The sequence below is a fragment of the Saccopteryx bilineata genome, chromosome 2, assembly GCF_036850765.1.
Source record: "Saccopteryx bilineata isolate mSacBil1 chromosome 2, mSacBil1_pri_phased_curated, whole genome shotgun sequence".
Lineage (NCBI taxonomy): Eukaryota > Metazoa > Chordata > Mammalia > Chiroptera > Emballonuridae > Saccopteryx > Saccopteryx bilineata.
In genome coordinates, this window is record NC_089491.1 from 60,401,682 (window position 1) to 60,420,830 (window position 19,149).

Sequence of the window (19,149 nt, forward strand, 5' to 3'; positions counted from 1 at the left end):
GAGAATACTCATTCTCTGAAAATTCCAGACTCCTCCCTGAGAATCAAAGATTCCTGAAAAGTTTAAGACCTACCTTGATTTTTGTTTATTTGTTTTGGTCAAACCAACTACAAAATTAAGTGTTCAAATGAAATCACGCCAAGATTTTCTCCCAAGTTATGTAGTTTTATTTCCAATGTTAGTATTGGTTTTTTTCTTACTTTTTCTTTCAGGGACCAATGGAAGTAGCCCAAGTATTTTTGGCTGAAATTCCAGCTGACCCAAAACTCTACCGACATCACAACAAGTTGAGATTATGCTTTAAAGAATTCATAAGGCGGTAAGAAGGACAATGGCTGGAGTTCAGTCAAGCAGATGTTCTCAAAGTGTGGTTCCCCAGGCCAGCAGCCTCCGTGTCATCTGAGAACTTGCTAGAAAGCCAGATTCTCAGGCACCAACTCTCCAGACTCTCCAGAGTAGGGGCCCAGCAACCTGTGTTTTCACAAGCCCTCCAGGGATTCTGACACATACTCAAGTTTGAGAACCACCGCCGTAGGGAAACATTACTTGTAGTACTATGAGGTAACTGAGACTTCAGCTATACAACATCCATATTATCATCACGCATGTGCCTCACAATCACATTATAAAACAGGTATTGTCAACATCCTCATTTTACAAAAGAGGAAACAGAGGCTCCGAAATGGAAGATGATTTTACTTAAAGTCCCACAGCCAGTTAGTAGCAGAGTTGAGTTCAAATCCAGATCTTCTAACTCCAGATAACCCACACTTCCATCAAGGTGCTGATAGTTCATGGAGCATTAGAGTCCAGAAGGTTCTTGGTGTTGACAGTCTTTGTGATTTCCCATATCATGTAACTTATTTTTAGAAACTTAAAAATAGACACTGCCTTGAACTGAGAGACAAAGGCAATATTCTAAAACTGGGCTGTTTCAAATCATCTCTGGCAGTTCCCAGTGTCAGACAAACCTCTCCTCTGCTCCCAAGTTCTGCAGTGGAGCTGGCTTCAAGGGCAGCCTGTTTGGGGCCCTGCCGGGTGGCTCAATTAGTTGGAGCATTATCCTGATATGCCAAGGTTGTGGGTTTGATTCCCCAACCACGGCACATACAAGAATCAACCAATGAATAAGTAAGTAGAACAACAACTAAAAAAGAGCAGCCTGACTAGCCTGGCTCTTTAGGTTGTATTGCAATCAAGACAGGAATATTGGGTCTCCTGTGGCCCTAACAAGAATGATTATGAAGGATGTGATGGCATTTCGACCGTAAGGAAAGACATCAGAAAAATGCATACCAGTTATTTCTTTAAGCCAGAATCTTAGAGCAGCATATAAAGTATAGAACTATCCTTATGTGGTAGATGGGGATAAAGGAGACTAAAAGTTCAAGTTTGCTATATTCAGTGAAAATGCTAATGTTAGGTGAGACTGGAGATACCCCCTCCTTCACAGGCTTTATGAGACATGGCAGTAGTGACTGCCAGCCACTTGGTAGTGCAGTGTGTGCACAGACACACGGAGCCACACATACACAGATGATATTTATTCATGTTTTGGTATTTGAATTGTTTTCTGTGTGTAATAGCAATTCTAGCATTACACAAAAGCTAGGTATTCTACAAAAAATAGTGCATTTTCATAGAACAAAGGACTAGAAAAATATTGTGATAATTTTTATTTACTATTTTTTATATTTTACTATTTTATTATATTTAGTATTTACTTTCCACATATCTTTATTTGAATTTTTAAATTGACTTTAAAGATGGAGGAAGAGAGAGTGAGAGAAACAATGATTTGTTGTTCCACTTATTTATACATTCATTGGTTGATTCTTGTATATGCTCTGACTAGCGTTTGAACCTGCAACCTTGGCATATTGGGATGATGGTCTAACCATCTGGGCCAGGGCCCACATAGCTTCATTTAAAATTAGTTACGGTTGCGCCCTGGCTGGTTTGCTCAGTGGCTAGAGCAACAGCCTGGTATATGGATGTCCTGACTTCAATTCCTGGTGAGGGCACACAAGACAAGCGACCATATACCACTCCCTCCGCCCCCTTCTCTCCTTCTTTGGTTCAAGCTTGTGGCTCAATTGGTTCAAGCTTGGCCCCAGGTGCTGAGGATAGCTCAGTTCATCTGAGTGTGTTCGTCAGGCACTAAAAATAGCTCGATTGTTTGGAGCATCAGTCCTAGACAAGGGTTGCTGGATAGATCCTGGTTGGGGCACATGTGAGAGAGAGTCTGTCTCACTATCTCCCCTCCTCTCACTTAAAAAAAAAATTTTTAATTAAAAAAAAAAAAAATTAGTTATCATTGAAGGCTGCTGAGGTTGGCAATGGTCCAAGCCTGTCTGAACTCTGAAAGGCCCTATGACATTTTTAATGAGCATGCAGTATGACCCAGGTCTGATATTAATTGTGGGAATGCTGGACCTGGGTATTCTTCTGTTCCTGACAACTAGACACATATTTTCGGGGTTAAATAATGACACAATGCAGCAGTGCTAAGAACTGTTAGTGCACTAAATATAGGGCTGCAGAGTTCTGAAAAGAACAGTCCATTACAGGCTGGAGTAGGTGGGGAGGCTTTGTGGAAAACGTCACTGAAACCTTGTCCTGAGTATATGGGTAGGAGAAAGGGGGTAGCAGAAAGCAGAAGCCTTTACAGGTAAAGGAACTGACATGACCACACATTTGAGAGGAAGAAATGGACATGACCCCTCTGGGCTCCTCTGAATCAGCAAGAGCGGCAGGTTTTAAGGAACAGGCCGGACAAGGCGCACAGACCTGAAAGACAGTGGCAGTGATAAATGGGGCTCTGAGAATTTAAAAGGAAGCTTCTCTTGTTAAGTGAAAACATGCTTTTTGTTCCTTAAACTGTACTTATAAAATCCCCACTGAACGTGCAATTGTAATTAGCAACAAGCCCCAAGACAAGTGACTACAAATAGAACCAGGCAGGAGTGAGTAAACTAGTTCCAGGCAAGATACACAAAAGGAAGTGGATTTGCCTGGGGATGGTCCATTTAAAAAAATCATGCATTAGACTTTTGATGGTGATGTTATCTTTCTCTCCCAGATGGCCTGCAAAAGTACTGGATTTTCAAAAGCAAATCCTCCACTTAAAACGTTATTCTCCAGCCCTCTCCTAATGGTGATTGACATGGGAATCCAGGCTCTAGTCCCACCTTCCCCACTGCTGGTTGGGCTGCTGCATTATTGTAGAAATGCCACAATATCACTGCTTTTCACATGGCTCTGTGCATACAGATGGCCTGGGGTTCTTGTCAAAATGCAGATTCTGACCCACAGGGTCTGGGGGAGGGCCTGAGGCTGTGTGTCTCTAACAAGTTCTCGGGTGCCGCTGATGCACCAGATCAGGGGTCCCCAAACTATGGCCCGCGGGCCACATGTGGCCCCCTGAGGCCATTTATCCGGCCCCGCTGCACTTCCGGAAGGGGCACCTCTTTCATTGGTGGTCAACGAAAGGAGCACATTGACCATCTCATTAGCCAAAAGCAAGCCCATAGTTCCCATTGAAATACTGGTCAGTTTCTTGATTTAAATTTACTTGTTTTTTATTTTAAATATTGTATTTGTTCCCGTTTTGTTTTTTTACTTTAAAATAAGATATGTGCAGTGTGCATAGGGATTTGTTCATAGTTTTTTTTATAGTCCAGCCCTCCAACGGTCTGAGGGACAGTGAACTGGCCCCCTGTGTAAAAAGTTTGGGGACCCCTGCACCAGATGGAACTGAACTTGGAGTAGAGGCTGCAGTGCTGTGGAGGCTGCTTGACTGTCCACCTCTCACACTTTCTTTTTCCTTCCTGGCCTCCCCAGTGGTTTAATCCCTCGGGCCATGGCTTTTTTCAGTCACTCCCTTTTCCCGCCCTTTTTTCCCTTCAAAACAGTAAATGTGTCCAATTACACAGTCAGTTCATTCATTTATTCAGCAAACACGAATTGAGCCTGTGCTTTGTGCAGGCTCTGTGCTGTACACACATGTGCAAAGTGTAGTCCCAGTACAAACTGGACGAGGCTACGGGCAAAACATAGTGCTGCTGTCTACCTCCTGTCTGTGTGCAAACAGCGGTTGACTTTCCTTTCACTTTATTTCATATCCGTCAAAGGTGGTCGGAGAGACTGTGGTGAAGGTTGCCTAACTATAAATTCAGTAAAGCTCATCAAAATGCACATTTATAATGGGTGAATGTTATAATCTGTAAATTGTACCCTCAGTACTAGTGGTAGGCGTGGAAGCCTCTCCCTTCATTGTTTACTTACTTCTCAAGTCCAATCAGCACGTGACAGCTTTTTAATTAATGGAGTAACAATGTTGTCGAGTCGTTTGCACGCTTGTTGTTTCTCCCCCCACTCTGCTTTCAGGCAGCAGAGGTGGCGCAGGAGTGAAAAATGTGTGGGGGATGAGCAGCTCTGTTTTCCTAAGGGAGCTCCAGCTTCTCAGCAGACTTGGCTGCAGGTGGATAAGCCCAGATATCCGGGGTGAACCACGTGCACCTTCCGACACTGACTGCTAATAGTGCAAACGGACGCTGGCCAGGCACACGGCAGTAGGCCCCGCCGCGGGCGGTGGCCTGACTCAGCCATAGCAGAACCGGATGCAGCCCTGAGGAACCTGGCAGGCTGCCCCCTCCTACCTTCTCCTGCGATAAGGAAAAGCACCTCAGGGTTTCAGAACCCAAGATGGACAGATACAACATTTGGTTTTCCTCCTCTGCTCCCCGAAGCACAGAAACCCTTTTAGACACTGCACTTTGTGCCAATCTGTGTTTTAAATGTTTTCCTTCTTGCATTTCTGTCTTGTCAGCTCAGGCTGATATAACAAAACGCCATAGACTGAGTGGCCTGAACAACAGACACTTACTTCTGACAGCGCTGGAGGCTGGGAAAGCCGAGATCAAGGGGCTGGCAGACTCAGTACCTGGGGAGGGCGCTCCTGCTGGCTTAAAAGGCCCCCTTCTCAGTGTGTCCCCACATGGTGGAGAGAAGGAGAGAGAGGAAGCTCTCTGGCATTTCTTCTTATAAGGCCATTAATCCCATCATGTGGGTCTCACCCTCGTGGCTTAATTTAACCCTTTGAGCAGTACGAATGTTCCTGCACGTCCTCGCGCCTCCTGTCCATCCACGGTACGATAGTACTTGTGTAAGACAACATTAAAAAAAAGGCAAATGTATGTATGTTCTTCTTGTTTCCCTAAATTGGTTATCAAACAAACATGATTTTAGGTTAATAAAACTGTAACTGGAACTAATTTCATTTTTTGAAAGAAAAAAAACTCACTCTCGGAGGTCAGTGAGCATGAAAAAAATCTTACTACTCAAAGGGTTAAACACTAATTTCTTCTAAAGGCCCTACCTCCAAATATCATCACACATAAATTCAATCCATAGCATTATCTAAACTTTCTCATTCCTATAAAGACTAGGTTATTTTTAAATTCATTTCTATGTTTAAATAAAAGCAGCATGCAGCGGCCCCAGTTACAGGGTGGTTTCCACAGGGTCCTGCTGCACGTATTATAGAGTCATAAGTCAGAGTCAGAAAATAAGAATGTTAAATGCCGGTGTTCTTTAAACTGGGGTTAAGGTCGATGAAGAAGAAAGAGAGGGAATTGGCCCAAATGGCCAAAGGAAAACTAAATGTGTACAGTGTCGGTGGAAACCAAAATAGTTGGTAGAAAGAGATCTGAATATTTTATAGGAAAAACAAAGCCTTAAATATGAGAGTTTGCTCAGAAGCAAGTCAGAATTGGGCATATATGAATGACTTCCATTACTTTTGCAGGGTCATAGAGACCTGTATTAGTGGGCCTAGGATGCTAAACAGAAAACGGAGAGACGAGTGGAACAATTTACACACATACTCGCACACACATAGTCTGCCCCTCTTCTGTCCCATCTGCGGTGGTTCTAAAGAGAAAACGTCCAGTTTTGTTACAGTGTGATCCTGTCTCCGCTCTTCGCCCACCCATCCCCAGCTGTCCTGATCAGGTTTTCGGTCCTCAGGGCTTGCCAGTGCTCTCTTGCTCTAGGATGGGGCACTGGATGGAGAGTTGTTGGCTGATACCAAATTAGAGAATATTATATGATCACTGAAACCACAGGGCTCTGTGACTCTTCAGGACAGAAGCCCAGGGCCAATATAATGTGAATCAAGCACTAAAGACGGGTCCAGAGTCTGATCCGGAGGCCCCCTCTCACCCCCACATGGACTCTAGTGTGTTTAGTAAGTCCTCAGACTCTGCTTCCAGGTGTTAGATATGAGCTTGGACACCTCCCCAAGCCCACAGTCCCAGTCTAGCCCTCTTCCCACATCTGCCCTTAGGCGGGGAAGAAGGGCCACTGTGGCTTCCCTGAGGGAGGTGGTGACACAGGCCCAAGCAGGAGAGGTAAAGGGGCCTCAGAGGGGACAGCGGGAAGATCTAGTCGCAGCTGCACCTCCTCTGCCTCGGGGTGCACTCCCTGCCCCTACAGTGCTGTGCACTTGCCTCCCGTCTGCGGCGAAGGGGCACTGAACCAGAGTGCCTTCTGTTGGGCTGCACCCCCACTTTGCTCCAGGAAAGGCAGGCAACACGGAGTCATCAGCCTTTCCCGACACGGAGTCAATAGTTCCCTAGTGGCAACTATTCCACTAGGTCCTCACCTTCCTGGCACCATTTCATCCCATAAACCCATTTTATAGATGAAGACAATGAGGTTGAAGGAGGTTATGATTAGCCCAAGGTCACACAACAACTAGGTGGCAGAACCAGAATTTAAACTAGTGTTCCACTGGGACAGGAGTACCCTTGGGATCTGGGGTCTAGTCAAGGTCAGGTTGCAAGGGAGGAAATGAAGGGGACGAGGTTGGAGAAAAGTACTGGGATGTGCCCGATAGAGGTGGCTATGGCCCTGGGACTTACCTCCACTGGAGCCCTTCTGCAGAGAGGCCAGATCGTCTATTGGTGCCCTGCCCCCAAATATGCCTTCCTTACCTTAAAGGGTCTGGAGCACACAGGGGTGGGCAAAAGTGGGTTTACAGTTCATATGGAAAAAAACATGCAGTTATGATCATTACAGTAGCTTTATTAAAGCAAAAGGATACCACTCACAACTGTAAACCTACTTTTGCACATCCTCCAGTCATAGGAGGAGAGTGGAAGCCAATTCTCAGCATATACAGTATCTCTGGATGATTCTCCCCTCATTTCAAGGGCTATGTGTTTTTGTTTTCTCATTTTTCCATTGATTTGAGAGAGAAAGGAAGGCAGAGAGAGGGTGTGGAAAGTGGGGAGAGAGAGAAGCATCAACTCATTGTTTCACTTAATCCATTCAGTTGTGTACTCATTGGTTGCCTCTCATATATGCCCTAACTGGGGATCGAACCCACAACCTCTGGCTCTGGGTCGATGCTTTATCCACTGAGCTACCTGACCGGAGCCTCCAGAAGCTATATTTTTTCACTGGGCCTTGAGTGGGCGCTTACTAAAATGTTACAGAAACTGAGAAAGGTAGAACGCTACAAACTGGGACCCTTCAGAGAACAGTTTCAACTCGAAACCAAGGCCATCTGCCTTGATTGTGGCTGGAAAGGTCTGTGTGTGTCTTTCCCAGGCAGCATTTGTGATGTTGGGATTAAGGCTGTAGGCTCTTGTGCAGGTTGCCTGGGTTCATATACCCACGCTGCATTAACTAGCAATGTGATCTTGGACAAGTTACCTAACCTCTGTTTCCCCAACTATAACAGTGAATACCTCTCAAAGTTAGTATTAGCATAAAAAATAATAACACATAGAGCTTAGAATAGGGCAAGCCTTATTCTAACAGATTAATAGGTATAACATAATTCAGTGGGGCAAACAGAAATCTTATCAATTTGGCTAGGAAACAGAGACTTGATCTGATTTACATATAGATTATTTACTCATGGCTTGTCTGTACTGATAAGGTTAAACCATAAAATACAGTGTGGCTGATGAGATGTTGGCTCGAGAGCGTCTAGATCCCGGATTTACATTCCGCTCTGCTGTTCCCACAGGTGTATGACTCTGGACAGGGCACTTCATCTCCTTACATCTTAGTTTCATCAACTATGAAAAACAAGGGACTGGAATATAAAATTTTTAATAACCCATCATTCTCATGTTGAACAAATAGTTTCTGTACTCAGACTGGGTCTACAATAAGCAATAAATGTTCTAGGTTTATAGCTATGGGCTAGTACACCTCTGAGAATTTTATATGTTTAACCCATTTGATCTTTACAATAATTTATGAGGTAAAATTATCTTCACATCACAAAGGAAGAAACAGAGGCACGGCAAGCTTGCATAACTTGCCTGATGTCGCAAAACCAGTAAGCAGAAAAGCAGGATTCAGAGTTGAGTACTTTCGCTCGACTCTGTCCTCTTAACTACTATGCTGTGCTGTTAACTTTAGGGGCTACATTCATTGGCTAGTAACAGAATTGCTTTTAAAATGTGAAGTTATTCTTATAAAAAACAAGATCAGCCTGACCCATTAGTGGCGCAGTGGATAGAGCGTTGGACTGGGATGCAGTGGACCCAGGTTCGAAACCCTGAGGTCACCAGCTTGAGCGCAGGCTCATGTGGTTTGAGCAAGGCTCACCAACTTGACTGAGCCCAAGGTCGCTGGCTTGAGCAAGGGGTCACGTGATCTGCTGTAGCTCCCTGGTCAAGGTACATATGAGAAAGCAATTAATGAAGAACTAAGGTGATGCAATGAATAATTGATGCTTCTCATCTCTCTCCTTTCCTGTCTGTCCCTATATATCCCTCTCTCTGACTCTCTGTCTCTGTAAAAAAAAAAAAAAAAAAAAAAAAGATCAAAGGTAGTCATCCCAGAGCTGGGTGGTGACCTCAGAAATCATCAGTGAGCCTGGCTCTTTCCATTCTTTTGCTTTGCCATACTGGTTAAAGTGCCCCATTCTTACAGTCACAATATAGCTGCTCAGGCTCTGGCCATCATGACCACATCCTGGGAAAGTATCTGGAGTAGAAATAAGGAAAGAGAAAAGTCTATGGCCCTTTAATGACCTTTCTTAGTGACTCTATGTTATATCTCATCAGCCATTCCTATCTGCTAAGGGAGCCTAGGGAATGTAATTTTCCAGGTGGGCATACCTAAGGAAGAGAGGTAATGGATAGGTAGTGAGAAAACAACCAGCACGTTTTTGCCGTACGGAGGACTGACATGTGGGCTGTCCTGAAGGAGCCTCGCGGGGGACGGAAGCCAATAGTTGCAGTAAGCTCATAAGGGCTACGTGACTATTCTCACTGTAGGAAAGATACCTAACTCCTTACACAGGGGCTCAGAAAGTCATTCAGCAAAAGCCAGAAACTGTGTTCTAGAATCACAACATCCTGCCCTAGCTGGTCTCTTTCATTGTAGGTCTCTGACAGCTGAAAAACCCCAGGCACAGTCACTGTGAGAACACTGCTTGTGTTCAGTGAACTCATCAACAAGGGGAGCAGCAAAGGAGGTGGCCGCACGTCTCTTGTGGGGGATGCAGCAGAATTCTGGGAGAAAATGTGGGATGGGTCATTATTGCTGTGATCATTTTTGAAAAATGGAATCTTCTATCCTCCAAACCATGGATCTGCTTTATCATCACAGCTTCTCATTTAATTATCCCAACAACTCTAGGAGATGGTATGAGATAATGATTCCCATTTTACATATGAGAAAACAGGATTTCAATGGCTAAGTCATTGTACTAATGAGTAGCGACTAGGTTTCAACCCCAGCTCTGTCTGCTTGTAAAGCATTTAACCTAGTCTAGGGCATGTCGGGCCCCATCAGTATATTGTTAGCTAGCTATAATTACTTTGACAATAGACTACAGAAAATTTAGTTAATTCTCCCGAAGTTTTCAGAGTAGACCTCAAGGTCAGCTTCTCTAGGCCTTTGGTAGGCTCCCTGTGTTACAAACCTGGGCCTAAAAGTCATCCTGAAACTGACTTTATTTTACACATGTGGTAGCTATAACTGGTAGTTAAGAAGCAATAAAAAATAAGAAGAAATTATATAGATTTCTCAGGATTCAAAAGCTATATACCTCACCTTCTTACCCCTTCCTCGCAACCTTTGATATAGAACCTCAGGTATCCTACAACTTGCTTCAATTAATGTCAAACTTAAATGATGGGTGAAAATCCAGTTAAGGGAGTTCCTTTGGCTCTGGCTGAGTTAGATCAACTTCTTTCACAGCAGGCTAATTCTGTGATGAAGCTGTGGTCATAGGTCATAGGCTTATTTCTGCCTAGGCCAGGGAGCTTTCCCCTGCCCCACAGCCACGTGCTGCCCTCTCCATCTTTGACTTTCAAAATGAAAATGTGTTCAGTGGTAACAGGGAGAATGTGGTAACCAGGTCTGGGTATCCCCATAAGTTAACCGAAGTCTAGCACCACTGTTGGGAAAACAGTTCAAACCATATTGATCACCAGAATCCTATTCACCTGCAAGATAATATAACTATTACTAATTATTGCATGTCAGCTAAATTACAGCCAATATGTTGTCTCTTCAAGGTTTGTTGATTCCCTTGACCAGGTGGTGATGCAGTGGATAGTATGTCATCCTAGGACCCTGAGGACCCAGGTTCAAAACCCCAAGGTTGCCGGCTTTAGCATGGGTTCATCCGGCTTAAGGTCGCTGGCTTGAGGCCCACGGTCACTGGCTTGAGCAAGGGGTCACTGGCTCAGTTGGAGCCCCTCAGTCAAGGCACATGTGAGAAAGCAATCAATGAGCAAATAAGGTGCTGCAACTATGAGTTGATGCTTCTCATCTCTCTCCCTTCCTGTCTGTCTGTCCCTTGCTCTCTATCTTGCTAAAAAAAAAATTGTGTTGATTTGTAAGTTCCCTTGAGAAGAACAACATAAAGGGCAAGACTTTATTATGTTTAAATAATATGATTTTCTTTCTTGGTATGTAACACACCGTGTGGGAAAACCCTAGGCTTAACTGTCCACTAGTTAGATAAACACAAGTATTTAATATTTTCTCTTTGATGTTCTGCAGGTTCGCCATGGTGGGGCTAACTGTAGATCTGTTTTTGTTGATTAGAGGATTTTTGTCTGTTTTCAATTCTGGAAAATTATCAGCTGTTATCTCTGAATATTGCCTCTTACTCATTTTACATTCTTTTAAACATTCTTTTAGATGTGGGTTGGGCATCTCCATTCTATCTTCAAGTTTCTTTTTTTTTTTTTTTTTTACAGAGACAGAGAGAGTCAGAGTGAGGGATAGACAAGGACAGACAGACAGGAATGGAGAGATGAGAAGCATCAATCATTAGTTTTTCCTTGCACATTGCGACACCTTAGTTGTTCATTGATTGCTTTCTTATATGTGCCTTGACCATGGGCCTTCAGCAGACCAAATAACCCCTTGCTCGAGCCAGGGACCTTGGATCCAAGCTGGCCAGCTTTTTGCTCAAGCCAGATGAGCCCGCGCTCAAACTGGCAACGTCGGAGTCTCGAACCTGGGTCTTCCGCATTCCAGTCTGACGCTCTATCCACTGCGCCACCGCCTGGTCAGGCTCTTCAAGTTTCTTAACCACTTTTTTCATATTGAAAATTTTTTTCTCTCCTCAGTGATTTCCTTAGCTCTGTCCTAAGTTCATGAGTTCCCCAGCTGTGTCTAGTGCATTGTTTAATCTGTCCATTGAGACTTTTTTAATTTTAATGACATTTTTATTTCTAGAAGTTTTATTTTATTCTTTTCTGAAATTTTCCTGATCTCTTTTTTCATACTCTCCCTTTTTTTTTTATCATGGGTTTTGTACCTTTTATTATATACCTCTATATTAACTTTGGGTTTATATATATTCTGTTATCTCTGATTTTTATTGGGCTAATTCTCCTGCTTGTTGCATTTGTTGGTTCTCCCTCAGGGTGGTTGGTTTCCTCACATGGTTTGTAATTTTTTATTGTGACTTCATCTTTGGCAACAGTCGCTCTATCAGTGGGTCCTGGGTCCTGATTCAGAAACTAGTCCTCCAGAGCCACTTTACATTTATTTCTATCTGAGCTCTAGGGATTTTAATAATTTTCATCTGGTTTTATAGTAGATTGGGGCACCCACAAAAGAGGAATGTAAATTAGTAACTCATATTCACATGTGGTGCAAGCTTTGAAAGAAAAGGTGACTTTCTTTCCTACCAAGCTGAAACAAACTTCCATTCCACCTTTCTGGACAGCTTACAGCCTTTTTCTAGACACTTTTTCATAGATGGGGTAGCTTTTCAAGGCTTAGAAGGCAATATATCCAGAACCCCACTCCTCCCTGGCCAAAGCTACATTACTCATCTTGTGTGAGCATTGAAACCTACTTCCCTGCTCCGGCCTCTAGGACCCACATGCAATCTTTTTTTTTTTTTAATTTTTTTTTTTACAGAGACAGAGAGTGAGTCAGAGAGAAGGATAGACAAGGACAGACATACAGGAACGGAGAGGGATGAGAAGCATCAATCATTAGTTTTTCGTTGCAACACCTTAGTTGTTCATTGATTGCTTTCTCATATGTGCCTTGACCACGGGCCTTCAGCAGACTGAGTAACCCCTTGCTCGAGCCAGCGACCTTGGGTTCAAGCTGGTGGGATTTTGCTCAAACCAGATGGGCCCGCGCTCAAGCTGGTGACCTCGGGGTCTCGAGCCTGGGTCCTCGGCATCCCAATCCGACACTCCATCCACTGCGCCACTGCCTGGTCAGGCCCCACATGTAATCTTAAGGTCCTGCCAGGTGTCCTCCTGACCCGCTGCTACAGCCCCAGCTCCCACTAGCACTTTGATTTTCATTCTTCTCTTCCTTTCTGGCCCCTGGGATTTCCCTTTCTCTTTCGTCACATTTTTGTTGTGTTTTCCCAGCATTGCCATGTGCAGGTAGCAGGAGGGGCCTGAGTGGCACCTGCTGCACCGACCATGTTGCCGTAAGTCACAGCGAGTTTTTTGTAAGCGTAAGAGGTTCCATTCTGCAGTGACCTGAGTATGAGTGTTGGATCTACCATCTCCTTGTAGAATTATCTTGCGCAAGCAACCTAACATTTCTGAGCTTCAAGGATAAAACAGAGAGAAACATAGACTTTCCAGGTTTGTTGGCGAAATGAACCAGGTGATGGATGTGAAAGCTGTTGAAAGGGCCAAGCACGTAGCAAATCAGGGCAGCAAAGTCACCTGGGCAACTTTTCAAATAGAGATTCCTGGGTGCTGCCCCTGAGAGATTCTGATTTGTTAAGTCTGAGGTAGGGCCCAGAAACTGGCATTTTGAAAAGAAAAGCAACACAGACGACCCTGATAGGTCATCAAGTTTGCAAACACTGCTAGTAACTTCAGAAGTTACTCATATCATCATCTCATAGATCTGAGCGTTTCAAACTCCTATGAAATAAAACCTCATTTTCTCCCCACCCTGGCCTGTGCACCTCAGATGCGGTGAGGCTGTAGAGAAAAACAAGCGTCTCATCACAGCAGACCAGAGGGAATATCAGCAAGAACTCAAAAAGAACTACGGAAAGCTGAAAGAGAACCTCAGGCCCATGATCGAGCGGAAAATTCCAGAGCTCTACAAGCCAATATTCAGAGTTGAGAGTCAAAAGAGGTACGAGCTGGCAGAGAAGGCCTCTTGCTGGGGGATAAAGAGTAGGGCTCACCGCCCCTGGTGGGCGTGCCGGGTGGATCCCGGTCGGGCGCATGCGGGAGTCTGTCTGACTGTCTCTCCCTGTTTCCAGCTTCAGAAAAATGAAAAAAAAATAAAATAAAATAAAGAGTAGGGCTCAAGGCCCATCGAGCAGGGCTGCACGCAGGCCTAGAGGGCAGGGCTGGGCCTGGAGTCAGAGGAGTCCCCGGAGCTGGGTCTGATCAGCTTCCAGGCTGATCCTCCCCATCCCTCCTCCTGGCCTCCGGGGGCCCTTCGGTTGGCCCTGGGCCAGCCGCCTCCCCGGGCTGACTTGCTGCCGGTGAGTTTGCTGGCACCGTGTGAAAGGATCCCAGCCCCTTCTCTTGTTCTTTCTGAGTCCTCCATGATTGATGTCCCATACTGACAGGTGGTTTCCCCCTGCCCTCTCTTTAAAGGCGAATTGATCTTTCTTACCTCATTTTGTTCTTCTCTCTCCATTTCAGGGACTCCTTCCACAGATCTAGTTTCAGGAAATGCGAAACCCAGTTGTCACAGGGCAGCTAAGAAAAGCTGTCTTCACCCACAGAGACTGAGAGGCTCTGCCACCCAGAGAAGGACGCCCTGGTGCTTAAAACACAGGACATTTGCCACACAGGACGGACTACACGCTCCCTGTCCAGACAGCATTCTAGAAGCTTTGGAGTCCGAGTGACCACAGTGGAGTCTGACCATATTTTGTCCATGGAGGGGGGGGTAAGGGTAGTAAGAGGGTGGTTAATCAAGGTGACTGATATTTATTAAAATATGGTTTTTCACATGTTGTACAAAACAAGGCATAAACAGCATCTCCTGCTGAGTGGTCAGTTTGGTAGGGGTGGACTAACTGTTCTATAGTTATTTTTGCTTTAATGTTGCTGTTAAGTTCATTTGGCCTGCCTTTGTAGAGGCACGCCTTGTTGCCCTGATGTAGGAGATGCATGGTACTCTGCGCCCTCAGCTGAACGTCCCGCCTGCTACATTCCCTGACTTCGAAACAGTTCTCCCAGGATGCTTTGTGTTTTTTCTTATGCTCGAGCTTCCTCACTCTTTTTCTTCTCCTCTCTAGGACCAAGTTTATTTTTATAAAAGGATACTATCTCTGCTTTCATATCAGAACACTCTGCTGTCTGTCAGCATGTGCCCATCATCGGCAGAATATAGTCAGCTTTGACTTCTTTTGACAATGTACTTTAGGAGAAAGGTGAACAAAATTATTGTTTGAGAATTAAATTATATATTTTTAATATGCCTGATTACCTTGACTGGTACTAAAAATATAATAAGAATTGTAAATGAAATGTTTCCCGTTGCAACTTGTGTTTTTTATATTGACAGCACTTAATGTTTCGTAATGCACTTCAGAGAAGAAGAGACAGGCATGGTGATGGCCTTGCTCAGATAGTGCTATCCAGGGTCATATCTCTTCTGCAGTATTTATTCTTGGTGACCTTGAGAGAGAATTTAATTTGTATATTCCAGAACTTTTTGTTTATATCATCAGGTATAACATGCATGAATTTATAGTCTGAAGGAGGACTTTTTTTTTTAATTACTAAAGCTTAAGTGGAAAACTTTGTTTTTTAAGTATTTGGGGCAGAACTCTTTTTTTTTTACAGAGACAGAGAGAGAGTCAGAGAGAGGGATAGACAGGAACAGACAGACAGGAACAGAGAGAGATGAGAATCATCAATCATTAGTTTTTCATTGCACGTTGCAACACCTTAGTCGTTCATTGATTGCTTTCTCATATGTGCCTTGACCGTGGGCCTTCAGCAGACCGAGTAACCCCTTGCTTGAGCCAGTGACCTTGGGTCCAAGCTGGTGAGCTTTTGCTCAAATCAGATGAGCCCGTGCTCAAGCTGGCGACCTCGTGGTCTCGAACCTGAGTCCTCTGCATCCCAGTCTGATGCTCTATTCACTGCGCCACCGCCTGGTCAGGCGGGGCAGAACTCTTTTTAAAATACATTATACACTTAATTGCTTTCTTAAATGAGTGTGCATGATACACTTTAATTCCAGTATGTTTAGCATCTTTTGTGTGGGAGATACTGGGTGAGACTAAGGTTAAATAACATTGCCACTACCCTCCAAAGCCTCTCAGTTCAGTGAGGAAGAGACTCTGTATGTGTATAGCTGTGACACAGCAGTCTGAAACAGACCCTCTGGAATGTAACCTTTCCCGAGTGACTTAAGGATGGCCAGCATTATCAAGACCTGTTATATTCTCTCAAACAATAAGAGTTAGGTGTTAAGTTATATCGGACTAGCTTTTAATGCTAAGAGCTCTAATAATCCTAAAACCTAGAATATTCCTGACTGAATGATACCTGCTTTTAGATACCTGTTGTCACAAGTATCCTTTTTTAGTCTCTCTTGAACCACAGTGGATGCCAGTTGCTTCACAAGTGCAGAACTGTGTTCACTGCTTCATTCCTTGTGTTCACACTCAAGAAATAAATATTTGTTGAGCCTGGCCTGTGGTGATGCAGTGGATAAAGCAGTAACCTGGAATGCTGAGGTCACCAGTTCGAAGCCCTGGACTTACCCCATCAAGGCACATAGGATAAGCAATCAATGAACAACTACCCCCTCTTCTCTCTATAAAATCTTTAAAAAAAAGTCAACTCTCAGAAATATTTGTTGAAAGACTAAATGAATAAATGAGTGTGAGTAGGCCTCGCTTCTAGAACAACACTGTCCAATAGAAATATAATGCAAGGGCCTGACCAGGCAGTGGCACAGTGGATAGAACATTGGACTGGGATGTGGAGGACCCAGTTTTGAGACTCCAAGGTTGCCAGCTTGAGCGCAGGCTCATCTGGTTTGAGCAAGGCTCACCAGCTTGAGCCCAAGGTCACTGGCTCAAACAAGGGGTCACTTGGTCTGCTATAGCCCCCCTTCCCCCCGGTCAAGGCACATATGAGAAATCAATCAATAAACAACTAAGGAGCTGCAATGAAGAATTGATGTTTCTTATCTCTCTCCCTTCCTGTCTGTCCCTATCTGTCCTTCTCTCTCTCTCTGTCTCTGTCACACACAAAAATATATAATGCAAGAAATGTAAGTGAATTGAATTTTAATAATATATTCTATTTAACCTAATACATACAAGATATCATTTCAAAATGCGATCAGCCTGACCTGTGGTGGCGTAGTTAATAAGGCATCGACTTGGAATGCTGAGGTCACCAGTTCGGAACCGTGGGCTTGCTTGGTTAAGACACATATGGGAGTTGATGCTTCCTGCACTTCCCCCCTTCTCTCTCTCACTCTAAAAATGAATAAATAAAGTCTAAAAAAAAGTGCAATCAGTGCCTGACGTGTGGTGGCACAGTGAATAAAGCATCGACCTGGAATGCTGAGGTCACTGGTTCTAAATCCCAGGCTTCTTGGGTCAAGGCAGATACAGCCTGACCTGTAGTGGCACGCACAGTGGATAAAATGTTGACCTGGGACACTGAGGTCCTAGGTTTAAAACCCTGAAGTCACCACCTTGAGTGCAGGATCGTCAGCTTTAGCACAGGGTCACTGGCTTGAGTATGAGATTATAGACATGATTTCATGGTTGCTGGCTTGAGCAAGGAGTCACTGGCATGGCTGGAGCCCCCCCCTCCCCCACACCCAAAGTCAGGGCACATATAAGAAGCAATCAGGGCCCTGGCCGGTTAGCTCAGTGGATAGAGCATCGGCCTGTTGTGTGGATGTCCCACGTTCGATTCCCGGTCAGGGCACACAAGAAACAATAAGTATCTCACCCAGTTCCTGTGGATTAGGACTTTAGGAGCAGCTTCGCTGGGCAGTCTGACTTAAGGATTTGTATGAGCTTGCCATCATCTGAGGCTTAACTGAAGCTGGAGTATCTTCTTCCAAAGTGGCTCATTCATAACATTGGAAAGTTGGTGCTGGTCACTGATGGGAGACATCAGTTCTTCTCCATATGGACTGCTCCTCAGAATACATGAGTGCCCTCATGACCACTTACTTCCCCCAACATGAGCGATTCAAGAGGAGCAAAGCAAAAGTAGTGATATCCTCTATGGCCTAGCCTCAGAAATCATACTTCATCGTGTCTGCCAGGAGCAAATCACCAAGTTTAGTCCACATCCAAGAGGAGGAGAAGTAGACTCTACAGTTTGAACAGAGGACTGTTAAATAATGTTTAACATATTATAAAATTACCGTAATAGGGTAATTAAAATTTTGTGTTTGTTGTCTCAATGGAATAAATCGACAAAGCTACTCGCAGCTAGAGATGAGCAGCCCTGGAGCTCTGGCTGAGCCCCTCGCAGAATGCTGGAGCAGTCACCCTCAAGGAATATCTATAATCCAGTCCACTGGCATGCCACTGGGCAAGCCCTACCCTAAGGATAGTTCTCAGTTGGTGATCTTTTGTAAGGGACCAAAAACCAAATTTAAATAGGTATTTTACAGGGGTGTTTGAGTTCATTGATTCACTTAATAGAATAATCCAGAGTATCAGTGCTTCAGACCCAGCTTGATTCAGTGCCGGGGGCCAATGCTTGAAGCTATCAAGCCACTGGTTGCAAGAGGGGAAGAAGGAGAGAAGGGGGAGAAGGTAGGGGAGAGAAGCAGATGGTCACAAAGCCTCTGCTGAGTCCAGTTTTCATCTCTCCTCCTCTTGGTTGGCTCCATCCTCAGGCTTTCAGCAGCGGTCCCTGGAATCTCCAGGCTCATTCATCATAGCAAATGCAGTCCTGAGCCTCACCAACAGAGGAAAGGTTCTGTATTCCAGAATTCCTAGTAAAATTCCTTGGGTTCACTCTAACTGGAGTGGCTCATGATAACCAAGGTTCTCTCCTTGCACTAGAAGTGGGGTTGATAACAACTCCAACCAAATGGCTAAGGAACTTGTAGTTCTGCAGGGAGCAAGAAGGAAAGGCTGGAAACCAAATCCCATGAGCTCTCTGAGGGACAGCTTGCTTATAAAAATAAATGCCTTCAGAAGAAGGAATTTGGTCCTGGCCTGTTGGCTCAATGTATAGAGCATTGGGCCAGCGTATGGATGTCTCAGGTTGGATTCCCAGTCAGGATACACAGAAGTGACCATATACTTCCATCCTCCTCCGTCTCCTTTTTCTCCCTCTTCCCCTCCCATAGCTAATGGCTTGATTGGCTTGAGCACTGGCCGGGACACTGAGGATAGCTCAGTTGACTAGAGCATCTTCCCCAGGTGAGGGTTGCTGGGTGGACCCCAGTTGAGGTGCATGTGGGAGTCTGTATCTCTATCTCTCCTCCTCTCACTTAAATAAAAAAAAAAAGGAAAATAAGAAGGAACTTATGTGGACATAGGATTATAGTTCATTCATATCATGCTCACAACCTCTGGCCTGGTAGGGTCATCCCTGGAAGGGAAATAAAGAGGATCTGATCTGCAGTATATGAAGAAGGACCTAGGGCTTATCATAGCCTGAAGAAGAGTAAGGACTGGGATAGATGGGGCCAAGAAGTTTT

The 19,149-nt window shown here is 44.5% G+C and overlaps 1 protein-coding gene across 3 annotated transcripts in view; it reads left to right on the plus strand.

Annotated features, from left to right (window-relative positions):
* Positions 1 to 14,975, plus strand: part of DOCK8 (dedicator of cytokinesis 8) — a 251,996-nt gene extending 237,021 nt beyond the window's left edge. For all 3 annotated transcript variants that reach the window (XM_066257142.1, XM_066257143.1, XM_066257144.1), the window contains 3 exons: positions 213 to 319; positions 13,450 to 13,620; positions 14,142 to 14,975. In XM_066257142.1, the coding sequence (XP_066113239.1) occupies positions 213 to 319; positions 13,450 to 13,620; positions 14,142 to 14,202 (339 nt within the window). In that variant the 3' untranslated portion in view covers positions 14,203 to 14,975. The remainder of the gene's footprint in view (positions 1 to 212; positions 320 to 13,449; positions 13,621 to 14,141) is intronic.
* The last annotated feature ends 4,174 nt before the right edge of the window (positions 14,976 to 19,149 follow it).